General features: G+C 35.7%; 1 protein-coding gene across 2 annotated transcripts in view; it reads right to left on the reverse strand.

Annotated features, from left to right (window-relative positions):
• Nucleotides 1-26051, reverse strand: part of Lim3 (Lim3 homeobox protein) — a 166431-nt gene that overhangs the window by 65910 nt on the left and 74470 nt on the right. Inside the window, exons 4-6 of one of the 2 annotated variants that reach the window (XM_087352536.1) lie at nt 12417-12479; nt 10264-10454; nt 4717-6348 (exon numbers count right to left, since the gene is read on the reverse strand). In XM_087352536.1, the coding sequence (XP_087208662.1) occupies nt 4717-4954 (238 nt within the window). In that variant the 5' untranslated portion in view covers nt 4955-6348; nt 10264-10454; nt 12417-12479. The remainder of the gene's footprint in view (nt 1-4716; nt 6349-10263; nt 10455-12416; nt 12480-26051) is intronic. The other variant, XM_087352534.1, reaches the window with a different exon arrangement.

Genomic DNA, 26051 nt, shown 5'->3' on the forward strand with positions numbered 1-26051 from the left:
AGGGCGTATGTAATTTTGATCAAAACATCTGCGTAGTCTAAAATATGTAAGATATTTATCAGCTCATACAATGTGATCACGAGTTCAATTATATGGATATTTAACGATGATATTTAACTGTTTATATTATAAAGAGTGTGTATGATATTTGTAGGAAATATCCTGGTATTCGCCTGAAGAAACATGCGAAAACCATAAAAATTATTTTAAATAATTGTTAGCTCGGCCGAGAATCGAATCATGTATTTTTCGAATAGAAGTCTAGAGCATTACCTGCTCGTTTGCTGGTTCGAATCCTGTTCCGTGCGTAAGTATTATATCCCTGTTATTCTGAGTTATGTTTTATTACGATTGGCCGATTTCATGTGTATGGGTCTTAGTAGATATTTAAAATATTTAGTTTCAGAATCGAATCCTTGAAGGCGGAAGGAAATGAAGCTGGTTACATTATACACCACTTGAGTCCAACCCAGACACCCATATTAAAGATCCATTTTAATAATATTCGTACATCTTCGCAGTTCCTTATATCCCCGACCAAACTTTATATTTATAAAATTCTTAGCTTTTGTACAGGCACAAAGCCAAAGAGACCTTGAATATCGGATAGCTAAAGGCTTGTGTTAGGAACGTGTTTTAAAACTCGTACGAGTTAGAAAATTATAGCGATTAAAGTCCGCAAAGGGCAGTGTATAAAGCAACTGGTGGCTTGGCTTACAGATGTAGGAAGTGACCACACAAATAACGGAAGAGTTATTAGATTAAAAGGAAGTGGAGGGTTACTTATGAGATGTACTTTAAGTGCATTAGAGGCAGGCACTAACTACGGTTGTTGGCACCTCTATATAAGACGATGCAGGTCTACAATTCCTTCTTAGTCGGATGTGTGATTCTAGGAAAACAGTATTTCGTTTCTGCAGTCCAACTTCCAGGACGGGATCTACGCATAGGAAGAAGTTATATGTCTGCTTGTATCTGCATTTCAGCGTCACATGCGTTTTATAGTTTGATTTGCTTCTAGGTAACGTAGTCGCATTTAAAAACAAACATATTAAACATTTAAAGTCCTATGGTAATTATACGTACCTCCTGTTTTAACAATCAAAAACGCTGTGTTTTGTATATATGGATTTCGTACGAATCTCAGAATTTATAGCTACTATTTTCTTAAATACCATTAATCAATTGATCTTTGTAATGGAAAAGTGGTGTGTTTTCTTTGAGGTATGGACTGAATAAAGCTTCCGTTTCAAAGGATCAATTCAGAACGGATACACCATGAAGTGAATAGTGAAATTAGTGAAGTGAGAACACAAGAACACAACGCAGAAAGGGAATTCTTGGAGAAGTTATTATGACAATGAACATGAAGATTAAAGTGGTAATGAACAGTAGAAAATAGGGCGCATGGAGGTTTTGTGTTTATTTCATTAAATATCAAGCGACGAAATTCCTCCAAAATATACACAACACACAATTTTTAAGATAGGTATCGCCATACTAGTAGGGGAGCGAATAATGTGGTTTCATAATTTTTTTATTTTAAATAATATTATTAATGTATTTAAATGGAGGGTGTTGATATAGGAGAGGCATGTACCACGCACGGGGAGGATGAGAAATACATACAAAAACAAAGAATGAGACGTAAGAGTATATGGGAGGGCAATATTTGAAATAATACGGTGTTCCATCTGCTATTGTAGAGTGCAATATAAAATTTGTTCAAAATCTAAAATTCGAGATGAAACATGATGGACGCTCAAAGACGCTATCTCCCCATTGTGACTTCATTTTATGATCTTCGTGCAAAGAACATATAAAATTATGGTAGACATAATCTGAGTTCTGGAAGATAATTCCACACCATTTCCACCTTAAACACTGTAGATCTTGCGTATAAAATTTCAAAATTTGCTTGGGATGGAACTCATGTCTCTGAAATAAGCCGGCGCCTAACCTATCCGACATTGTGAAACCCAGCGCCGTGTTAATTGGTACCACTGTTTGTTAGTGTAACTAGTTCCAGAGAAATGTTATTGTAATTTATTGATTTCTGAAACAAGATGTCTATATTTTACAAATATTTACAAACTAAACATAGTCTGACAGATTAACATCGGGGTCTGTTTATGTTCCATGCCAAGAGTCGGGGTTGCAACCTTATACATCGGTTCCAACTCCTATTTTGAGGAAATTAATCTACATGTGAAACAAAGCTACACTTTCTGGTACCCTACCATTGAAGTAATCAGCTCCTCTTGACTATATTACAAACAACAAGAATAATGGACAGACATATTTTAACTGGTGCGAAGAAAATAAATTTAAATCATTCTTGCGTACAACATTTCAAAATAATAAACAACTTTCTCTTATATCACCAAATGACATACAAACACGAGAACAGAGTCCTCCTTGAAAAACTGAAAGCCACTTAGCTAGTCAAGAAATTCCTCGCTTTTTATAAAATCCGAAGGCTTCTGAGTGTTTCATCCTGATAATATTTGTTAAAGAGTATAAACTATGCAGTTCCTCATTGTGTAATTCATGAAATATACTACTTCTTCCTTTCTTTCTCTTTGGGTAATCATCTCAACGCCTATTCTCAGCCATCCTTAATCTTTTTTTAGACAAACATCCTTAATACGAGTTCAAATAAATGTTACAAAACGCACGTTTTTAAATACGGAAAATGAAATAAACTGTAGCATTATTTACCGTTGTCTTAACTAGGCAAGCTGTTTTAAGTATTTTAGGTACAATCAAAATAAATAATGAAACAACACTCCCATATCGATTCATTTACATTTAGTATATAATTTGATGTCTACGTATATTTTAAAGTAACACCTAAAGTTGGTTGAAAGCGGAAACATTAAATGTTCTGTAATATAAAAGTTAAGTTGTGATGATGGTTCCACTCTTCGTCATTTAAAATTACATACATGGCTCTATATGAATATACAAAGACATGAAGGATCAAACATGTGACCAACTAATAACTTCAGATATAAATTACTGGCTTATGAAGTACTGTTAAGACAATCACAGGAAGAAACTGGGTAAGATTCAGGTTCTCACGGTAACGAATATGAAGATGACTTGTCTTCTGGGCTGTTGCGCAGTCTCCCTGATGATGGAAGCAGTAAGGACCTCTGAAACGTTGGTAAACTTCTACCAGACTATACGGCGCAACAACTCAGAAGATAGCCATCTTTATAGATAGAAATTGTTTAATAAAATATTTTTTCATACACCTTAAGGAGGTTGAAATCCGAAACATTTAGTGCTTTATAATGTTTTAATATATTTGTGTTGACAAAAGACTGTTTATTTGCCAAACTGGGAATTTACCGATTGCGAGACACTCGCATTTCCGCTGAGACATCACATTAGTTTTAATATTGGTCTAAACACTATAGGGTTATGCATATAGCTTACGTAGGAATAATTATTAAAGTTATTGGTGCGATATTTGAGAATTTTGCTTCAGCGGTAATAATGTGTATTTTTGTCTTCTGGGACACAACCCCTTGTGTTGTAATAATGAAATTAGAGCTTCGGCGATCTGCCATTTACTCGTAAATGCCCAATGCAGAAAAGCTGAGGGAAGCGACACTACGTTTAACAGTTAATTGAATTTGATACACATTAAGAGAGATTGAGGTTTTCACGGCGCGGAGTCCGAAGATGGTTGTCTTCTGGGTTGCAGCGGCGTGTAACCTGGTATAAGTAAGCTTCCAGAAGTCAGCCATCTTTATTACACATTACAAGAGAAGTAGTCGTAACATGTATGATATGAGATTTTAAAAGCGTTGAAATTTATTATCGTGATCTATGATCGGAGGCCTTGTAGGAATTTAAATATTTACGGTGAGTATATTTGGCGGTGTACCGTTAAGGCCAAAAAACAGGATGGCAGACCAGTGACAGCGTGTAACGGGGAGACAGTGCCATCCTGCCGGTATTTACCAAAATAAAAGAAAAGACTAATAAATTACATAAAAATATAATTTTGAAAATGAACAAAATTCATTCGGATATCTTTCAAATGTTAACATTTAAAGAGGTTTATCAAACAATATTATATTTACAATAGAAATACGTGCACTATGAGAAAACAAAAAAAAATGACGATCCTAATTCTGTGCATAAACTAGCAGAGGCGTCAAAATATGTTGTATCCTCTTCGCATAGTCTTCATGCAAATGTTTAGATAATGGACGACACTATTATAATCTAAAGCGCAGAGGCGATACATATAGTCTATTTAACGCCGCATTATCAAGTATTAACAGCTTACACCAGTATTTAGACTCAATTTTTATAGTCATTAAAACCTTCCCGAATTCAATGATTATGTTACCCTGTATTTTATTACCGCCTATAAAATTGTATCATAATATTCTCGTGTATTTCTGCATTTTTCGATCAAAATCTACCTCAGGTTGTTTTCATAAGCTTAGTAATTCGATAGAAATATAAAAACAATATGACTATAAAAAACCTGAAGATATTTATCGAAATGCATTAAAATACACAAGAATATTATAACCTGTGTACACTGTAATAACATACACACAAAGATACTGTACTAGATTACGAGGTCTCGTAATGTAGTTGTTAAAATAGCATCAAAAACAGGCAAAATATGAAAAATGATTACAGAATCCTGTATATTTAAAACAACTGTGGATGTTCACTGTAGCCTACCTTCTAGGCTCTTGTTACGAGAGAGCAATGCGAGCAGAACGTCAGGGTTTGGAGGCCCGCTCACCTCTCCAGGATCTAAGGGACGATGTAGATGTGGCGGAGGCGGTGGTGGTGGCGGCCTGCTCCCCAAATGCTGAAGTGGAGGAGGGCCTCCGACTAAAGCCGCCATGGCTGGCCCAGGAGGCGGCAGACCGTGAGGCGGCAACCCTGGGGGAGGCCCCTGCACGGCGGCCGACATAGAGAGGTCCAGACCTGGCGGAGACAACGTGGTGACGGGCAGATTCGAACCCGGGACACAGCAATACCAAGTTTGTCTCTCTGGCTGGTCGATGTCAGAGCCACAGCACAGGTTTGTGTTTCAGTTTTGTCTGAACACTCACTTCTGTGATGTTTGTAGCACACGTCAGATTTTATAAATATGTTTAAACCGTAAGATCACTGACAACGGGAAGTTGTTCGAAGCTAAAACGTATTCATTTATGATTAAGAAATTTAAGTTACTGTCCTCACCTTTCAATCATGTCCTATCTACATTCGTGTCTTAAGTCTTCATAGTTTTAAAGATAAATAAGAATGTATACTACTTTTACGTGATTTTATTATAATTCACGTCTGCATTATGAAAAATCTTTGAAACTAATGTCTGTTCATTTCAAGTTGCTGTCCCACACGTGTTTCTGTCAAACTAATTAAATTAAAATTTTTGACAATCTTTCAAACCTATCTTATTTTCGTGCTCAGTAGTTAAACATTTGTGCTAGATTCGTCACAAACTTATCTCGCACATCTGATATACAACCCGAGGGATGTAAAACTTTAAGAAAGTCTCCTCAATTGATTCAGAAAACTCGTTAGTAAAACGGATAGATATTTTACTCATATATTTCAATTTTTGTCGGCACGGATCGAAATGCTAAAATGTGGCATATTTACCAAATTGAACAGAGCGTCTAAAGGGACGTCACCGGTGTGAAATCTTGCATTTTGTTCTGCTGAACGTGAAGGGAAGTCTGAACGTTCGAAACCTAGTTTTCAGCATCACAATTATTCAAGTTAAAAACAACAAAACTGTGACATGTAACGAGAAACATACTCCTGTTCTTTGTTTGACCATTCGCACAGCATTACAATGATATCTCCACGAAATATGTTCTTTATAAGGAAGAAAAACCTGTCTTGTCAATTTAAAAGCCATTTGCACACGCCATTAATTGAAGTAAATGTTTTAAAACATGCTTCATTATTATTCTTTAAAACGCCGAATATTATACATATCACGTGTTATAGGCCACACGACACAATTTTTAGTATTTCGATTTGTTTTAAAAAGTTCCAGTACACTTGTTCACACTTCTTCTCAAGTACACACGAACCAACGATATTACATATTGCAAATTGCATACATTCCAACATGCTCGACGCTTCTCATTTGTTTAAGTATTGTTGAGGGGATGGTGGACGCCATGTCACTGGTTGCCCCCTGCAGTGGCACACGCTAGCTCCAACTGCGATCCATACTGTTTCACCAGCTCCTACGAGCTCTGCTTCCCTCTCGACGCGTGCTATGTGTGATACCTAGCCTTCAGGCGTTCTCTCACTACATCACATCTTGATCCACGTGAGTAACAGTTGCTGTGAAACAAAACATCTCTCTCTTGGCAGCACAACACAGTTTATTATGTTATAATTTGTCTTTTAAGAGATCTCAATGGTACTATGGATTAAAGTCAATGTGTATGCAAATTGTTACTTAGGTGCGTCATCAAGAGTTTTAAAATAAGCAAGAGAGAGGGTTGTTAAAAATGAGACTTCCCACGAGTTCGTTTTTATTTTATTACAGAAAAAAGGGGGTGAAACGAGACTACAGCTGGTAACTGCGAATCTACTTAGTGGTTGGCATATACCGCTGAGTGCCTTAAATTCTTAACTGTTACTGTTATGACAAATTTCTCAAAACTTTATAGCAAAAGTGTTTAGAAAAACCGACTTAATCTTAATATATTTCTCTCATAAGAAACTGAGGATTTCAAAGGATACATTTTATTGAATGAAAGGCAGAAATAAAAGAATATATCATGGAACAAGACGAAATTAGGCAGTGAACTTCTCTGTAAACTTGATGAAGGGAGTTTACCTGTTTTATTGACAGTCGAAACTACAATAGATGCACTAACTGAAGAGCCTAGATCAAAGAATCGAACGTAAAGTTGACTACAGCACACAAAAACAAACTGAAGACATAACAAATCATCACGAACTGACAAAACGGTGACAACGCTTGGATATTAAGTGGCATGTCCAGGAAGATAAAAACACGTAAGTGTTTCATGGAAATGCAACAACTAAAACAACAGTTTGTACGATGTCACGTGCTTATATCTCGAAGGCAACTAATATTAAGTCCACTATGTTGTGTCCTAAGGTCTGTAGAACCCAGCCACACCGCTTTAATTTGGCTAAGTGCAATCTCGTGATTCAACCCTCCAGCACACAATAAAAAGTCTTCTTCATCCACCGCCTCCCCCGCTACCAGAGCCGCCATTATTGACCATCAGTCTTGATTAGCCACTCGTGGGGTCGTGACGTCGATTCCCGGACATGCGCGATGACGGTCTAGGGGGTGATACCAACCAATCGCTCGAGTTCTCTCATGCTTCCTCCCCTCCACAGTGGTTAAAAGACTGTCTCACCCCTGTGACAGGGTGGAGGAATGTAGACATCCCTCCCTCAGGGGTGTACAATTTGAAGGATAATGGATTTGACTCTGTGATCTTACTAAAATGTCCGTGTGTTTAAAAAATAGTTTCCTGATTTGAAGTATTTATATCTCTAACGAGATTGATGTTTTTTAAGATATTGTAGCATCAAAAACTATTAATAATACTCATTTAATTACGCTTGTCAATATGGAACCAATACCTTATAAAATTCGTTTATTTTAAAAAAAGAACTACATATTGAAATACATGGACATACAACAAATTTGTTGTACGCATGTATGCAAATGGAAACTAGTATTTTAGTCTAACGAAAGATAGGAAACTGACAATGTTTGAGAACAGATGCTGAAGTGAATATTTGAACTTCAGAATAATAAATACGTACTGAGGAGAGAAAATACATAATAATGAACTTGATTATTTGTAAATTCACCTGGTGTCCTTAGAGGAATGAAGAAAGATAGAAATAAAATATTTAATTACATGTACGAGAAAAAAGACACTTGTAAATCTTGATAAAGAGAAATAAGTTGGAAAAAAATGACAAAATGAAGATAATATTAATATATATTACAGAAATGTTTTCTGAAAACATTAACTTAAATAAAACATTGCTAGAAGTCTCGTAAAGTTAACAAATAATTGCACTTTAATGTATAAACAATTGACACGTGATATCACGTCCTGCCGTTTATAACACTTGAATTAGTGTTAAATAACAATAATTAACTATATATACGTAAGCCTCTTTCCTTCAGTAAACTAGTAATTAACACTTGTCCTCTGTGTACAAAAAGAAAGATGTTGTACAAGATTATTATAATAAAAAATTGTCGTTTTGGTCAACTCAATGAGAACACATCTTTAAACAATTATGTGCCTATCATAATAAATTATTTCAGTACAGTTTATTTTAAGTAGCACACAGTCGAAGAATGGATACTATTGTTAATCCCCGATGCAGAGGCTTTTTTAAATAATACTGAAGCACTCAGCCCGTACCGCAAATTAAACACAACACTTCTCCATTACAAAGATAAAAAGGTTAATGCTCTTCAAGAAAATAATCCTCGTTCACAGCGAGAATCAAACAAACACACAAATATTAAATTTAGAGTTGCTAATTGTTGAAGCAATTGGTACATATAGTTAACTTATAGAATATGATCGTAAAGATTTGTTACAATGGCTGTTTTATTACGCCGCGATTGTGATGGACTCTTTACTGTTTGATCACGACTTTTCTGGAGGGACTACTTCTAGGCGACTGGTTATCATGAAACTAACACAGCACTGACATCGACGCATAAAATAAAATAAAATAAATACAATTTCTCTCAGTGGCATAACTACCATGTTCACGAAGGTGGGCGGTACATTCACCTACCGAAACGTCTTTTATATTAAATATAATCACATCTTATACAACACAACATGTATTACTAAGCACCCAAGCGTTCTTCGGTTTCTTTACAGATGAAGGTGAACTTTCAGTTGAAATTTTGATCGGTTTTATATTTTGCTATATCTTCTGTAAAAGACGTTTCGTAAGAGACAGTTGTGGCACAGAGAATAATCCCAATACTTGTGACGGGAATCGAAACCTGGTGCAATTTTGTGGCGGCTACTGTGGTTCACTGTTTATTTAATTGTTAAGTTGGGTAAATTGATCGATAGGCTATGCCCAAAAACTTGCCTAAAACGACATTTATATTGTTCCGACGTGCCTTTTGTAAGTCTTTTAAGAGCCCGGCTTCATCCCATAATATTATTACTGGGCCTGACAAAAACATTTTAAACTTTAACTGTTTCGCTCGTTGTCTTTTGTCTTAATATTCCCTTCATAAAATCACACATGTTGAAATTTGTACTATTTTTTATAAAATACTACTAGACTCCACAATCCAATAAATAAAAATGTTCTACTTATTTCATGTCTTGGGCTATTAATCATTTTTTTTGTATTATGGGTATGTTCTGAAAGATCATTTTCACGATGCTGCCTTCAAGTTATACGTATTTATTCTGTGATTTAACTGCTGAATAGCCATTTTTAAATTACCTTGATGTTGATCTAGGTTGTGACATCGTGTATACTCGTAGGTAAATACCAAAATTTCGAAAATAACCACTGAAGATGGAGACAGTATATTTCTTCAAAACGTTTGTACCTAATACGTACGAGTCTAAATGGCGTCCCAACCCAGAGAAAGAACCATCTTCATTCTTAAAATATATAATATAATTCAGGTCTATACACAAACTTTATTTACAGATGTTAAAATTTAAAATTTAAAATTTGCGCTATTCATCGTTACTACGATGTTACAATACTGCGCCTTCATTTACTACATGTTTCGATGCGTAGCATCATTTTCAGGTTTTTCCTTTAAAACTACTTTATATTACAATGCAAGTTTTTCAATTTATTCATGCATTGTAATATAAAGTAGTTTTAAAGGAAAAACCTGAAGATGATGCTACGCATCGAAACATGTAGTAAATGAAGGCGCAGTATTGTAACATCGTAGTAACGATGAATAGCGCAAATTTTAAATTTTAACATCTGTAAATAAAGTTTGTGTATAGACCTGAATTATATTATATATTTTAATTATAAAACACAAACATGACGCATTTAAACTTTAATCTTCATTCTTATTGCAGAACGAACCTCCAATCTAAATTACGTGCAAACTATCTTGTCTGAAGGCATTCTAAAATGTCAGTTTGACTGTAAAGGCTGAAAAGTTTGACGTTCGAAGCGGATACTTAAGAATGTAATTCTAGAACTTTACCCTCTGAGCCACACTGCTCAGTCAGTTACCTCTTGTTACGCAGCAACGCAGTGTTACGGAGCCATGTGTAAGTTTCCTGTTAACGGCTTCGAACTCGAACTGAAATGGCCGATGTCTTAAAATTGTACCTCTGTGATGTCGTTGAAATTGAGCGTATTGCATTTAGCCAGGTGTGTAGAAGCATGGTTGCTGGTTCCCAAATAACAATACTCTATGGTTCCTAGAAGCAAATGTTGTTCTGACGATATTAAGGCAGTATTTTTAAATGGTTATGTTTTCAAATATCCATACAATTCTCTCCGAGGACTAATTTTACCTCGCGACAGAAATGACAAAGAAATCTATTATATTTCTTTACCCCAACGACTTAAGAGAGACTGAAATTAGACACATATATTCTAACACCCTGTGGAAATCTTAGATATTCTCAAGCTAAGTTCCTAATTATTTCCGGTTATTCATGCTATTTCATATAACAATTGCGACAGACAGACATGTACTGGTCCACAGAGTGTTATCCTTTCACGCTAGAGTGTCATGCACATATACAAATGAAGATCATTCTAAAGACAGAGACGTAAATAATAAGATGATATTCAAACGGTAAATGGTTAGCGAGAACGCGAACTGATAAATATTTCAAAATATATCCTGCTTTATGGTCATGGTGCTTAATCTTCGAATTCTACAACAATATAAACTTTATCGAACAATTAAGTCTGCACTGAATGCACAAGAAACACATTTTCCTAGTGAGGTAGTTCTGGAATTTTCTCGGAAGGATCGTGTAAGCGGGATTCGAATTTGATACATCAAGCATATACCAAGTACCATAAAGTATCAGATAAATAAAAGTTAAAGACAAATCTGTCATTCTACCCAAGCATCAGACCATGAAAGTATATTCGAGAAGCGGATACATTTTTAACATCAGCACAAGACGAAAGTAAGGTGTTTGAGTTCACGTTTCGGCCACTTTAGCGCCGAGGAGAAAACTTCCAGTACATAACTGAATAGGAGGTAGAGGGGGGGGGGGGATCCCAGAGCCGGGAATCGAATCCCAGTTGTCTAGCCCATAGTTAGCATCTTCACTGAGATACAGGAGTTCATATCAGCTAGAAATCTTATCATGAGGAACTCCTCGTCTGGGCCAAAGATGTGAAGTTACGAGCTCCTTCGAACACGTTTTAGATGGGTGTGGTGGCGAGGCGATGAAGTTCCGTTATCCCTGTTTCCATGACAACACTTACTTCACCCCGACCACATCGCGAAAATGAACTCGCCCCAGCGCGGCTCAGCCATCGATAAAAGTGGTATTGCCTTTTATTATGGCTATTCGTCAGAAATTGACACACAACCTGTACGTTACAAGTCGGGAGGAACTTCTAAGAGACCTGTTGGATTGCCTTGAACACAGAAACACTAGTTTCAGAAAAGACAGATTAATTTCCTTCCGACACGTGCTAACGTAATTAGAAAAGATGTCTGGATGATAACAGATTACATTCACAGCGAAGTTAACGAATATTACTCTAAAGCTGCTGTTTCGCAGTGCAGAAATTTATGGTCATACGTATATGGTCATATGGTCGTATTGATAATCAAAAATTTATATACTGACACATCCAGTTTAAATTATGTTTTATAAACAGGTCCGTTATTTTTATGCAATTTTAAACAAAATTGGAATATATCTACAAATTTCAGTAGAATTCAAGAGTATCAGATTTCATAAAAATCTCAGAGGTTCTCGACTTGTTGCACGCAGACAGACAAACGGACTGACAGACACGACGACGCTGGTATCGCGTTTTGTAACTTTCCGTTGCAAACGCTACATAGACGGAGAGATACAGAATATAAACAATTAAAAATAAAATGGGGACATTTGGGGGCTGTGCCGCTGGGACTAAGACAGGCGGAAACCGACGCTGTGGTCCTAGGTAAGTAAGCAACCTACGAACTGACTAACTAAAATCTGAATCACGTAAATACGAAAACAATAAAACATTATGTCAATTTTATAATATAAATTTTATTTCAACCCCCATCATGAAGGTTCTATCGAAACAGACAAAAAAAACACTTGTAAACAAATTAAGTCAAAGGTAAACTGTCACTTTGTCTCCGTATGTTCTAAAAGAAATGTTTGCCACATTCAAGTACATAAATGTGTACTTACTTTTCCTGAAGCTTTAGCAATGTTGACTTGAATAACCCTGAGCAGATCCGATAAGACCCAAATCTGAAAATAAAAAGAAACACTGAAATGTGGTTAATGATTCTGAATTTTCTACACTAAACAAATGAATTTCCACGAAGAAAATGGTTTAGAAACGGCTACACAATTCATCCGACTCACTGGTTTAACTACGCCCATCAAAGATACTCAGAAGCTGATAGTGACTAAACTGCTAAAAATACTTCAACATTTTATGGATCTCGATGATTCGTTACACTTCTTATAAAGAGAAACTTCTGGACCCTATCTTCAGCTAGATGCATTCAATATACACACTTAAACCATATTTATTTAAGATTATTCTACTATCTACGACTAGGTCTTCCAAGTGGTCTCTTCAGTTTGGGATTTCCGATTAAAATTTCATATGTATTTCTCATCTCTCCTGAAAACCTCAAATCCTACGGAATAAAAGGCATTAAATGAGATGCTAAGAGAACTTGCACGATAAAGCAGTGTCAGAAATCTGATTTTGTTGTGAAATAATTGGAATCTGTAGTATTGGACCAAAGTTAATTCAATTTAATTCAATTATTTATTATTAGTGTGCTGTATCAACAAATTACAGATACAGCACCGAGATGAGCACACGAACACAATAAAAACATAAAAGGTAAAACAAGCAGAATATAAAATACATGAATACGGAGGACGTTAATACACAAGAAAATTGCAACTGAATATATTAGCATATTTGTAAAAATAATTTAAATAAATTAAGTAAATTATACTATTATAGAATGTGAAGAAGTGTGACAATTTTCTTCTCGAATACGTCCAAGTCCCTGCAGACAACTTTTTATAAATTATGGTGGACTTCCAGTTCTTTAAAATATTTCAGTCTGCTAATAGATAGAAAAGGGTAAATGTGACCACATCACTAGGAATGTTCAGAAAACCCTTTACTTATGGAGAATAATAGTAAAGAAAAAGAGGAAATAATTTCATAAAAAATATATATTAAATAACTCTCAACGTTCTACAGATTTCTGCACAAAGCATAGCTTCTAGATTACAGAACAAGCGAGAGACGATCTACATATATCACATTATAGCAAGAAGCGTGACGTACCTCCCAGCATGCAATGCGGTTATTGTTACGTGACGTATGACGGATTATTGCAATTGTTGGAGCCGTAGCGTAAGCCATCATAACAGTCTGAAACAAATGAGCAGCAGACGGCGCCTCTGTAATCTATGCCAGTTGGGTGGTGATCATTTCTCACGGTACGGTTTACGTTTGTCATCAGCCATGTTGTATTGATGAAGACAGCAAAGTCGCATAGACGAAAAGTCACCAAAGTTCACTGTAACGTCACATCAAATTGACTTCCTTCCTATCACATTTTCAAGGACTGCAGATCTATTAGGCCTATAAATTCATATTTTTAATAGGAAATCAATCGTGGTCTACGTGAAGGCACTGTTTAACAAAATACTACTATTTTCGTTTGCAACCAACCAACCAGCCAAGTAAATAATTAACAAACAAACTAACAAGCAAACCAATAAATAAAAAACTTAATAACAGCTAAACGGCTTTGGAATCTAAAGTTTTAACACTTTCTATACCAAATACAGACAATGGAGCAAGTTCAATCCAATCCCAAGCCTCTTCTGAAACACCCGAATTATTTGTTTTCTTGTAGAATGACCTAAAGAGATTAGAGTATGTTTCTGCGGTCTTCTGTAAAATGATCGTTAAAACTAGACGATGTAAATGGAATTGAAAAGGATCGACAATTTTTCGTGGAATTATAAAATATCAAATGCAATCAAAATCGGTTTATTGTCGGGTTCTTTCATGTGTACGGACAAATGGGCGCAAGGAGCTATTTTAATAGGCTTTACGAAGGGTTATGAAAACGCCCAAAACGCGTAAACTTAAAAAAAAATTGTATATAACATAATATGGCTTTAATTAATTCTACAATCTCTTTTAAAAACTTTTCGATAACCTGCTTCGTAATCTTAAAAGAAAACCGAATTTCATCTCAGTGTAATGTGGTATCTGAATTAATTAATTAATTAATTAATTTATTTGTAGTCTATTTAACAGCGCTTTTTCAGTAGCTCAGATTATGTAGCGTCGATGGTAACTGAAGTAATAGATTTTTATGATTATTTTATTCATATTCTATTTCTTAATTAACACGATAAAACGCATAAAATTCTGTATAGTTTGTGCTGACAGACGTGAAAATTGAGAATATACAGTCTTGAAGTAATATTATCATAAAGAAACACGTGCCGATCATACAAATTCTTGTTAGGATGGTCGATCCATGAACCGACAACTGAACTCAGAACCTCCTGAATATAAATCAGAAGTAGAAACCACAATATAGGTAACCTGATATATTTTAAAATATTCATAGTATGTGTATGCACTATAATTTGCCAGCAACGTCATTAGCTCAAGGCAAAACAGAACACAGTTGAACAAATAAAATGAAATCAAAACCTCATATTAGGTACGACGTATGTGGAGCTGGCCGGGTGAGTGGTAATTAAGTCAAAACACAAAGTGAGCGCTAATTGAATTCATAATGATTATTGACAACAGTGGGCAAACATCTGAGAGTCGTTGACCGGATTTATTTGGAATGGAAGTAAGATAGCTAATTACGAAGCCATATACATGTGACCATATTCAGTTCAATGCGTGCTTTTCATCCACTTCTCTTCATTGAAAACATTCTGTGCATGTCTCTTGATAAAGCGCTGTACTCTTACAGGTTTCATCCTTATGAGATTTGAGGTTTTCACGGACATACAAATGTGGATTATTGGTCTTCCTGGTTATGACGTCGTATACTCTTGTACGTGGTTAGAAACAATTCGGAGAATATTATCGCGTCCATCTTCAGGATAATCTTATATTTAACCAGAATTTCTCTGTTCCAATTAAAGAAAATGTATTTAAATAAAAATTCTTAATCACGGATAAGCAAAATACTGACAGCGAGTCAGAAGGTACCGACAAATTAAATCCAGCCGAAGACGATGTTCAGATGATATTGGGGAATGTGAGGTTAATATTAAATTCCAATAGCTTGTTTAGCTCCAACGCCACATTTAATAGCTATAGAAATTTCAAATATAACTTAGCATGCTGCTGAACGAAGATATAAAGATTGATTTTGGGCTTGTAGATACAAAACAGAACGTGTAAGAAGTGCATTAAAATTAAAAAGTTGCCACTAACATGGAACACCAAAATAACGTTTCAAATATGTTAAAACCTCGGAATAATTGCGATGTAGCTTCCTCCATTCTAATCAGAACATTCTGTATAACACTACAGTTTACATCACATGCACTGTACCCACTATTCTATCCTCCGAACAGAAAACATTCCGTTGTAATAAATGCAAGTAACTTTATCCCAAATTATTTTTATATTTATCTGTCGTACTTCGACTAATAACGCTATCCATCATCCCTTTCACACCATGATCGCAAAATTCTGTGGTTCCTGCTATTATTCACCTCGTATCTACGACCAGTGAGTTCAAATTCCACAATAAATAAATTTGAAGGTCTCTGTATCAATTCTAGAAATGGTATTGACGTAAAACGTGGAGGAGAAGAAAGAGTACCATAAGAAAAAATGAAGAAAGTTGAAGAATAAGCGAGATGATAAGCATAAAGAAAAAAGAAAAAAAGATTAATAAAAAAATAAGTTACATATCTTTTATGTCATTATCATGTTTCTACCGTACAGAAAACACTGATTCCTTGCTTGAAATGATCTGACAAACCGTCTGCTCCTTTAAGAATAAAAATTCCTTAATGAATAAGCAAAGTTAGACGAATACAGTTTCATCTATGTGCTTAATTCTACATGTATATTCTTTTTCTGTGTTTAAATACATTATACCAGAATACGAAACGACAGCCTGAGGGGAAAGTCAGAAAATAAACACCACTGCTCCTCGAAAGACGTAAATGAATGAACTCCAGAATTTCCCAAACACAAGACCGCGAGACACACGGACGATATTCTGATTCCCTCTCTAAATTCTCTTACTGGAGGCTCGCTTTGTGTAAATAAAAGTCGGCTTTACATTGAAATGAACTCTGTATATCTTTTGATACGTTTCAAATATTACGGTACAAAGTAATCACATCCAACGGCTGTTTACTGTACCTTTCAATAGTACAAATTTTCTTTTATATCTTGAAAATTATTCACTTAATCAACAGACGCTAAGAATCTTTGCTTTTTCTATTCAGAGAGCTGAGGTTGTATGGCAAGAAGCATCGTCTAATCTGCATTATTTATTCATACTTTAATCTGGCGACCACGATTTATCTTAGTTCCAGACTAGCTCCTTCTCCTCCTTCAAAAGAAAGCAGGGAAAGAGGCATTTCCGTTAACTTCCTACGTTTCATCAGCCGGATCGGCCTTGTACTGGCTTTTACGTAGCTAGGTCATAACAAGTACAGTCATGTGAATGGAAACTGGAGCCTTACTGAGAAGCAGCTCACTGGTTGATTATTAGTCTTGTGAATATGCCTGTCTTCTGCGTTGTTGCGCTGTGTAGTCTGGTAGAAGTTTACCATTGTTTCAGAAGTCTTTGCTGCCTCCATCATCAGGGCGATTATCGCCATTCAGTCATATTCATTGTCGTCGCCTTGAGAATCTGATATCTCATTACTGAGCTTTGTTTTATGGGCACTTATTTCTATAAATAAAGATTTCACTTAAGATTTTACTTAAGAAATGCGGATTCCTGTCCACACGACAAAAAGGCAGGCAAAGGCGATGCTGAACGACAGAACACAGACAAGCACGAGGAACAGATAAACCACGTCCATTTTAAAAGGATAGTTCATAATCGCTGTATCAGCTCTCTTGTGTTAATCTTATACAGTCATTATTTTTATATTCGTAATAGCAAGTTTTGCTTGGATATTAGCAGATATGTTTTACAACAACCATAATTTTATCTGTTAGCAACGTGTTCTCCCCTAATGATAGCATAGTTATTTCCAAAATATGACGGGTATAAGAACAGTAATTTATTTTAATCAATAATAATAAGCCCATTTAATATTAGAATCTGATGATGATACTAAAGAATTAAAATAAAATAATATACTTTTTCTCCGCCGGACACTCGACAATTCTAAGCTTTAAATATTATTTGTTATGGACAACGTTCATCGTGTGCCCCCCCCCCCCCCTAAAAAACATCGTATTGGGAACCGGATCTGCTCATCCTCGATCACTAGACCAGAGTCCAGTTCATTACAAGAGGCCCAAATGAGTAAGGAACCTTTCCTTCCATATCCATGATCACCCCCCATAATATTTTAACGTTATTAAGTCTTGTTTTGTGCAGCCACAATTTATGTAGCGTAATGATGGATGGATGATAAGGAAGTAAGGTTTGTAACACTGACAAGAAACAAATCCAAAATGGATTGAAACTGTGGCTCATAGGGTCCAGTAGTTCTTCAGACGTCAATTCGAGTAACACCTTTGTCTGCAATGGTAACATTAATTTTATTAGACTCCTTGCCGTCTGTGGATAAGTGTTATAATAAACATCGTATACCGTATTTCTCATAGTTCTTGGGCACTTGTGTGAAGATATGGACGTATTTTTGTTTGATATCTGACTGGGATACGTGATTGTGTAAGTATACAGCAACCGATTACGTCCCCAGGCTGTGGAAACGCTGTACACGCAACTCCCTCACCGAAGGGATCGTTTCAGGTCCCTAAGGATTTAATTAGAGCTCCACTATAAATTTTTTATACTAATTAGAAGGAAAGCTATAAAAATTTTATATCATTATTAATACACAAGGATGCGTGTAATTCTAATTACAATGGAAAATACATAACGCAAATTCAATGTTCTACTAAAGATTGTAGGAATTTGTGTATCGGGCAAACTGTAATAAATGAACAATAAAACCAATGAAAAATACAAAATCTCAAATAACATTTATAAATTACGAAGATCATTGCACTGAAAGTACATTTCAGATTCGTTTTCTATAAAGTTAATTGAGAATAAATGTGATAAAATTTAAAATAATCACACAAGAAATATTGAACAGACTATATTTAACATCAATATAGAATTATAATAAATTTAACGCCAATGTGAGGATTAACATACCGGTCAAGCCCCTTCAAAACGTCGTTTAAATGAGTTACGTGTCGGGTCACGTAGGCTTGTAGGAGTGAAAAAGAACACATAAGAGTCCAAACAATGTAATTCTGGATGAAAGTTAATTTATTATGATGTTTAAGGAAGCAGTTCACATAGTCAAAATATTTCGGTACCATTGTGACAAACGTATCGGCTGAAACAACCAATCATTTTTCCTTCCCATTTATCAAGTACTAGGGAGACGAGTAGTAATTGTTGAACTTGCTAGGATATGAGGCAGATGCTTCGCTGTTGGTACTCAGGAGACCTCAGCGTGCTGGCATCTACACACAATAGTCTAGCCCTCTCCAGCAGTGTCAAATCCCGGAGGTGCAATTATTTTTCTCTACATGCTACTTGTTCATTTCGAGATCAAGAGAGAGGGGTATTCGACTTTCCTCTGTTACTATTTGCTATCACATTCAACTTCAGATGCTACATCTATCTTATTTAATTTCTAACACCCGATGCCGAATAAGATAATTTTACTCAAACCACTTCCACTTCAACAGAAAACTATCAATTATTTTCACAAAAGAAGACGCGGGAATTTAAAAATCGTTGATGTAAGAGACAGAACTATAAGAAATTTTAATCAAACTCTGTATTTTGCATTTAATCTGAAAGGTTTTAACAAAATATTCACCGAAAATTAATCTTCATTGACAGCTTATTAATGGTAATTCTGTAACATACAATCCTTCTGTAATCCAGTTATCTTCCGATTTCTCTGGTACTAGTTAGTTAAGGCGACCTCTGCCCTGAATAGTTTCTCTATAGAACCATGATGTACATGGTTTAACACATAAAACGACCTATTTACTAATTACAGGACAATGTAAAAATATATCATGTAACAGAAGAGACGTGTGTCACATCCTTTTGTTTTTACATCCTTAATTTACGATAATTAAGAATAATTCAGTATTTGTTTTTGTATTGTACTAAATTACATATGACAGTGAAGAAATTAGATGTCCCTGTTACTTTTTATGATGTTTATTAAAAATACATGTAGAAGATTAATCTAAAATGCACGTAGCTACAAACGTTATGAGTTCAATACAGCTGTGTGACGTAAGAAATAAGCAATTTCAGTACCGTAGTTTCAGCAGAACGAGTAATTTATCTTGTTCACAAATTATTACAAAACTACTCGTTAATGAAAGCATAATGATTAATGTTGCATTACTAAGAGATTGAAATATCAATAATAAAATCAGCATGATAGTGCATTAAATATCTTGCAATATAAATAACTAATATGTAACACGAATTGTAAAATAGTTGTAATGCCCGACATTTTATGAAAACGCTCGGCGATTATTTTCAGGTGTCTACGCTCACTAACAGCGCCCAGAGGAGAACCCTGTGCATATCATCTCAAGATCTTTAGTTTGGTCCATCTGTCCCAAGGGACGTTGCACATTTTCAATTGGACACAGATTTGATTACGAGTCCGATGATGATGATAATGACGACAATGATAGAAATCTGCTCAATGAGCAATAAATTTGTACAAAAAAAAACACTGCTATAATTTATACTGAAAATTTTAACTTAATTTGTTAGCATGACGTATAAGCCGACCTTTAAGGTAATTCTAAGACTAATTACCGTCTTCTCAAAATCCCGAAAATGGACCATATTCTAAGCCAGTTTAATTCAGTAAACACCCTACTTCTTTAATATCCTTTTGATTATTATCCTATCATTTACTCCAAAGTCCCTAGATTTTATAGATATACAACAAAAATGTGAAAAATGTAAAATATATAATAGCACTAATAAAATACCGATTTGAAGGTTTGCAGAGTTACAAATTTGGATTGTTTTTCTGACATAGATGTTTAAATTTTATCTTCTGTCTTCAGCAAGGGCGAGGTCTGGGCGAAATCTGTGCGTTTTTCTTATATCACTAGCTCGCTGGTAGAAGGAAAGAAAGAGCATGTACTATGTAATCCAAAGACATTATCAACTTGGGAACTGAGACAGCGAGTTACTAAGTACTACTTCTGGGAAATAATGTTTGTAGTATGGATAGTATACTCTTCCTTATCTCTTACCACTCCTACATCTCTGAGTGCCTTGCCTTTTAATTCAAAGTGATCTCCAGCGCACGGATTTGTCCCGACTACAGTACTGAAGCCGACTTTTATTCGTATCTTTAAAATTCCCAAATACAGAAATAAGATAATAAGAATAAACTGATTTCATATTGGCGAGATTTGAACCGGTGGCATCCAGAAGTTTGAATTCATGTATGCACATGCGTATGTATGTATGTATGTATGTATTATGTAGCATCTACCTATGTACCTATGTATGTAGCCTATGTGTATGATTGTGACGATGTGTGTGTGTGTGTGTGTGTGTGGGAGGGGTGGGAGCTCCTGGGACCTGACATTATAGCAGAGTGGAGAGGTGCATTCCCCATGGCCAGAGCTCCCCCAGGGGCTGTTGAACTCACTACACAGCAGAGCATATTGCAACAAGCGAGCTGTAATAGAGGCACGGCCCTGTTCGGCCCCGCAGCGTGCAGAATCACGACATTCGAGATACACGTGACATTGCAAAAACCGAGCTCGAAGAATAGCGGATCGAATCTCGAAACCACACTGGAAATAATCGAGATTTTATTTTGTCAAAGAAATTTTGATATAGCCTATCCGAAGTTTCAAAGTGAAACCAAAATAAAAAAAAATCTTTAATATCACGGATTAAGCTCATTGTCTGCTCGTTTCATCTTTGTAGGAAATCCTTTGCTTTATCTATCCATCTAGGTTTTATACTGATACAGTAGCTTCGGGATTTGTTCTTCAATTATTTTTAAGTGGTGTGACAATTTATTTAGCCATGGCATTCTGTTATGTTATTATACCCGAAACTGTAGATGAAGACCAAAAATCATTCAATCTCCCGGCGATATAACTAGTAATCTTAGAAATACTGGCCCTCTGCCTCTATTATAATTTGGTATCCAATAATACCTGTCAAAATACAGGCATATATTTCTTGTTCTCTCTCAGAAAATTTCGTATATGCATTTCAGTCATTTCATGAGGTAAATTAAATTTAAAATCAAGGTGGTCTTTGTACTAATGCACTACGAAATAAATATACACAGGGATACGGAGGTAAAAATTCTACGCATGGGAAGGAATTGTCATTTCTCAGCTAACCAGTCGTACCGACAAACGAATTATAATAATTTCAATAAATGATAGTTAGCGTCTAAAGGGTTAAATATACATTGTAATCAGCTTTAAATATGTATATATAGGATTATATTAAAATGATGTAACAGTGTTTTTTAGGAACAGAGGAAAACAAATTTACAAATAAGATTTGTCGTACAAGAATGAGCAAAGTAACTAAAAAAATATAAGAAAGAGAAAAAATTGCCAAAAAGTATAAAATAGACTCAAAATATTATTATCTACAGGTTTGTGACAATAGCTGATTTATTATAAGACTGATTCCAAAAATTCCCTTTGTGGAATGACGTAAACTGATATTTTATTTAAAGACAACTAATTTAGGACCGAATCTGAATTGTTAATATAGAGATTTAATCTCAGTTGCTGTACATAAGATCCTCTTGCCACTTCCTATTTAGATTACTTAAAATACAAATCCTTTATACTTTGTTAAAACATGTTGTACGGGGCGTCGACCTATTTAATGTACAAGGTAACACAACCAACACAGAGAGTCACAAATATATTTATGCCATGAGCAGGATTCGAACCATAGATCCGTAAGCTCGTGTTTTCGAGGATATAGGTAACTAAGATAACAATTTATACAGGGTCACGGATAAAAAAGGCAAACATGCATTTTCAGTATTCTTGTTTGATGTCCCAAATAGTCACGATTCATGAAAACCCTCTCAAAAATCTATTATATCGAAGATGGACAGAAACATCAAGGTTACAACTAAGACAAATAATTATACAGGAGGATTCAAAAAGTTAGGGCCAAACTGAAGGAGCGTATAGAGGGACTCAGAGAGAACAACTTTCGAATAGGAATCAATGTCCTCCGAAGTTATCCTGAGTCAGTCGAGACTATTGAAGGTAGCAAAGTCTGATAACATACCGCTGAAATAATCGTACTTTGCTATTCTCCGACTAGCTTAATTTTGTTTTTTATTAATGTACAAAGATTACATAGCCACGGTAGTCTAGCGGTTAGAACGCTGGCCTTGTAATCCTGGGGTCTCGGGTTCGATTCCCGGTTTGCCCGAATTTATAACTTGTGTTGGGCAAGGCAACACGGAGTTTTCCTCCGGGGGCTTCCCCGGTTTCTCCGTGGCATCCCAACAATTACTCCATTCACACACAGAAGAAGGCAATGGCAAACCACTTCTGGATCATCTGCCAAGAACGTATATGAACAGATCCCAGTCCGAGAAAAGGATGGGAGGATCCTGTTCATATGGACCTGTCGTCAGACAGAACACTAAATAAATAATATATAATAATCTTAAAAAGCAAATTATTTCAGCGATTTGTTATCAGACTTCCCTACCTTCAATGGGCCTCGACTGACTCAGGATAACTTCGGAGGACATGGATTCCTATTCGAAAGTTGTTCTCTCCGAGTCCCTCTATACGCTCCTTCAGTTTGGCCCTAACTTTTTGAATCATTCTGTATGTCAACTTGTCATTAGTAAATGTATAGAATTTTCGAGACTTATTTTCAGAAACTTACTGACCTGTTACATACACGTCGCTAAGAAAGACAACGGAGTTTAATTTAATAAGTTTAATTATGTCGTAAGAGTAAGCAAACGCCATTAATCTTATAGCGTCTGTTCTGGGGTCAGGTCATGAAGGAAACAATATAAAAACGTGATCTGGAGGGCCTAACAGCTCTGTCTGGCACAGACTGTCAAGTTATGTACAACCAGAGAGAGAAATGCGTCATCACGCCTCAGGAGTTGAATTAAATCTCTAGGAGGTCCGCGAGATAACACGCCAAAAAGAGCGAGAGAGAGAGAGAGAGAGAGCCAATTCAGCATTTATTCATACCACTAGTCTCTGGAGTAAGGTAATACATTAAAAATACGACCCTCTTCACCCCTTGTAATTGTTATGGGTACATGATACACACTCTGGTTACATAACAAAAGAGGGCACAAAGTGTCTCCAAACTTAGTTAAGTGGAAGCTTCAAACAAGATGGCGGATGTTTTTCCCCTCAATTTCAGCGTCAATTAAATTAATGTGATGAGCGGAAGGGGATATATGTTCCTACTATCGAGTGGGAAAATATATTCCTACATATGGAGCTTACAATAGATGGCTGGTTAATCGATTGAGATGTCTGACGGTCGGTCACGACTTGAGGTAGTCGTTCCGCGGTAGACAAGCCTTCATTACGAAAGTCTGCGAGATAAATATTGCAAATGAATTAAAACGAAAAGTGTAAATTATTCATTAGCTTTAAGTACACATGTTTTATAAACCTGATATCTTCGTGTTTACTTAACTTACTGGCACTTACATTCGCTTGTAAAAGCATCAATTTTCAAGTTTTCATCTTGTTTCCCTTAATATAATGTGCACTGAAATGCTTGTCCTTCGGTTTTCGCAGCTGGAGTTCAAACCACAGCTTTGGCTTTCGTGGTAAGCCGCGTCGAATTTTTAAAATTATACAACATTTCAGTAAACGTTACAGTTCCCATCTTTGGGGTAAATATGTAATACCTGGTCATTTTGTTAAATTTTTCTTAGAGCAGACATTAATTCGCGAGTAGGATTTTATGGTGCTGATTGTAGAATAGGAAGATCGTGCTACTAAGAACATACATTAATCTGCCCTGAAGATGGCAACTAAAATCCTTGCCGAAACGTTGTACATTTTCAAAGCTCGACTCAGCTCATCCCCGAAAGCCGAAGTTATACATTGTACTGGAATAATGAAATAGTTTACTTGTTCCTCTTTTAACTCATACATTTAATAAAACTTACATGAAGCTCGTAGCCTATTACGTGTAGATCATTATTTCTGCACACAAATTATAAATAAATTTCGTATATGATGTAGATAATAATAGGGGTCAGTACGGAGTAAGAAAGAAACAATTATTATGTTAGATTTCTGTCTTCTGGGTTATTGCGCTGTGTAGTCTGGTCGATGTTAACCAACGTTTCAGAGGTCATACTGCCTCCGTCATCAGGGCGATGAATATTCATCGCCCTGATGACGGAGGCAGTATGACCTCTGAAACGTTGGTTAACATCGACCAGACTACACAGCGCAATAACCCAGAAGACAGAAATCTTCATATTCACCGCTGTGAGAACCTCAAGTCTTACAATTATTATGTTATCCATCACCAAATTCACGTCTACAATCAGCAGTAGTTTTGTAAGCTTTTCAAGAATAATCCTGCTTGATGCATTTAGACTGGGGGACGCAGTTCGGTAAGTAGGATTTGCATCTCATTTCGACTTCCTGCCATTGAAGAACGATACTGCCTTCTGAGAAACATGAAATACTTGTATACGCTGAAGTAGATAAACGAGAATACAATTAGGCTGTCTCTACACAAATACATTATTATTATTATTATTATTCGGCAATATAATTTTATGGGAACAGGAAACCGGCATATACTTCAGTTATTTAATCAGCCTTTTCTGAAATAATGATCCTAGACAAAGTTTAAAAACACATCCACGAGAATATATTGTCCATTATTTCTCACAATACAGTGACAATTCTTTCCAATTGGATAAACAATGTTGAACAGCAGTTTTTAATAGTTATGACACAATATACCCATTACCCAAAGGGGTAGTAACATTTTTTCATAATTTAATATTTTACTACTTAACTGAATCATAGATCCTACACATAGCTTCTGCTGTTCAAAGCTTTTTAAAACACGGTATTTACCACATTGAGGGCATCATGCCAGAACTGCGTATCAAAAAACCCGCTTATTAGACTTGATATATGCGCATTATTATTGTTCATATGTCTAAATGTAAACTGTCTGTATCTCTGGACAGAGCAGCCTGAGCAATGTGTCGTTCTGGCAAGACACATGTCCCACTGTTTTATGTTGCTGGACTAACTATCTCTCATTATGCAAACATGCTGATACGCCCTTCTGGCATCAAGTCTTTCATATGCACCACCTGTTTTAAAATTCAATAACTCTGCATTTAGCCCAGACAATGGATTCTGAATAATGTTTAGACTAAACAGCGATTATTTTACTAAACAGCACTTACCAGTTTATGTTTATAAAAGAGATGAGTTGTTTTCTTTAAGGTAAGAAATTAATTCTTAAATGTTATCTTTTTATGAGCTTCGTGTACTTCAGAGCGTCAATCATTCGGTGAAGAACATTGATAGGGTATCGGAGAACGTAATCCGTTCTGTTC

This window comes from Zootermopsis nevadensis, unplaced genomic scaffold (assembly GCF_977971745.1).
Source record: "Zootermopsis nevadensis isolate Lab colony 2312 unplaced genomic scaffold, Znev_1.0 Znev_ptg000021l, whole genome shotgun sequence".
NCBI lineage: Eukaryota > Metazoa > Arthropoda > Insecta > Blattodea > Termopsidae > Zootermopsis > Zootermopsis nevadensis.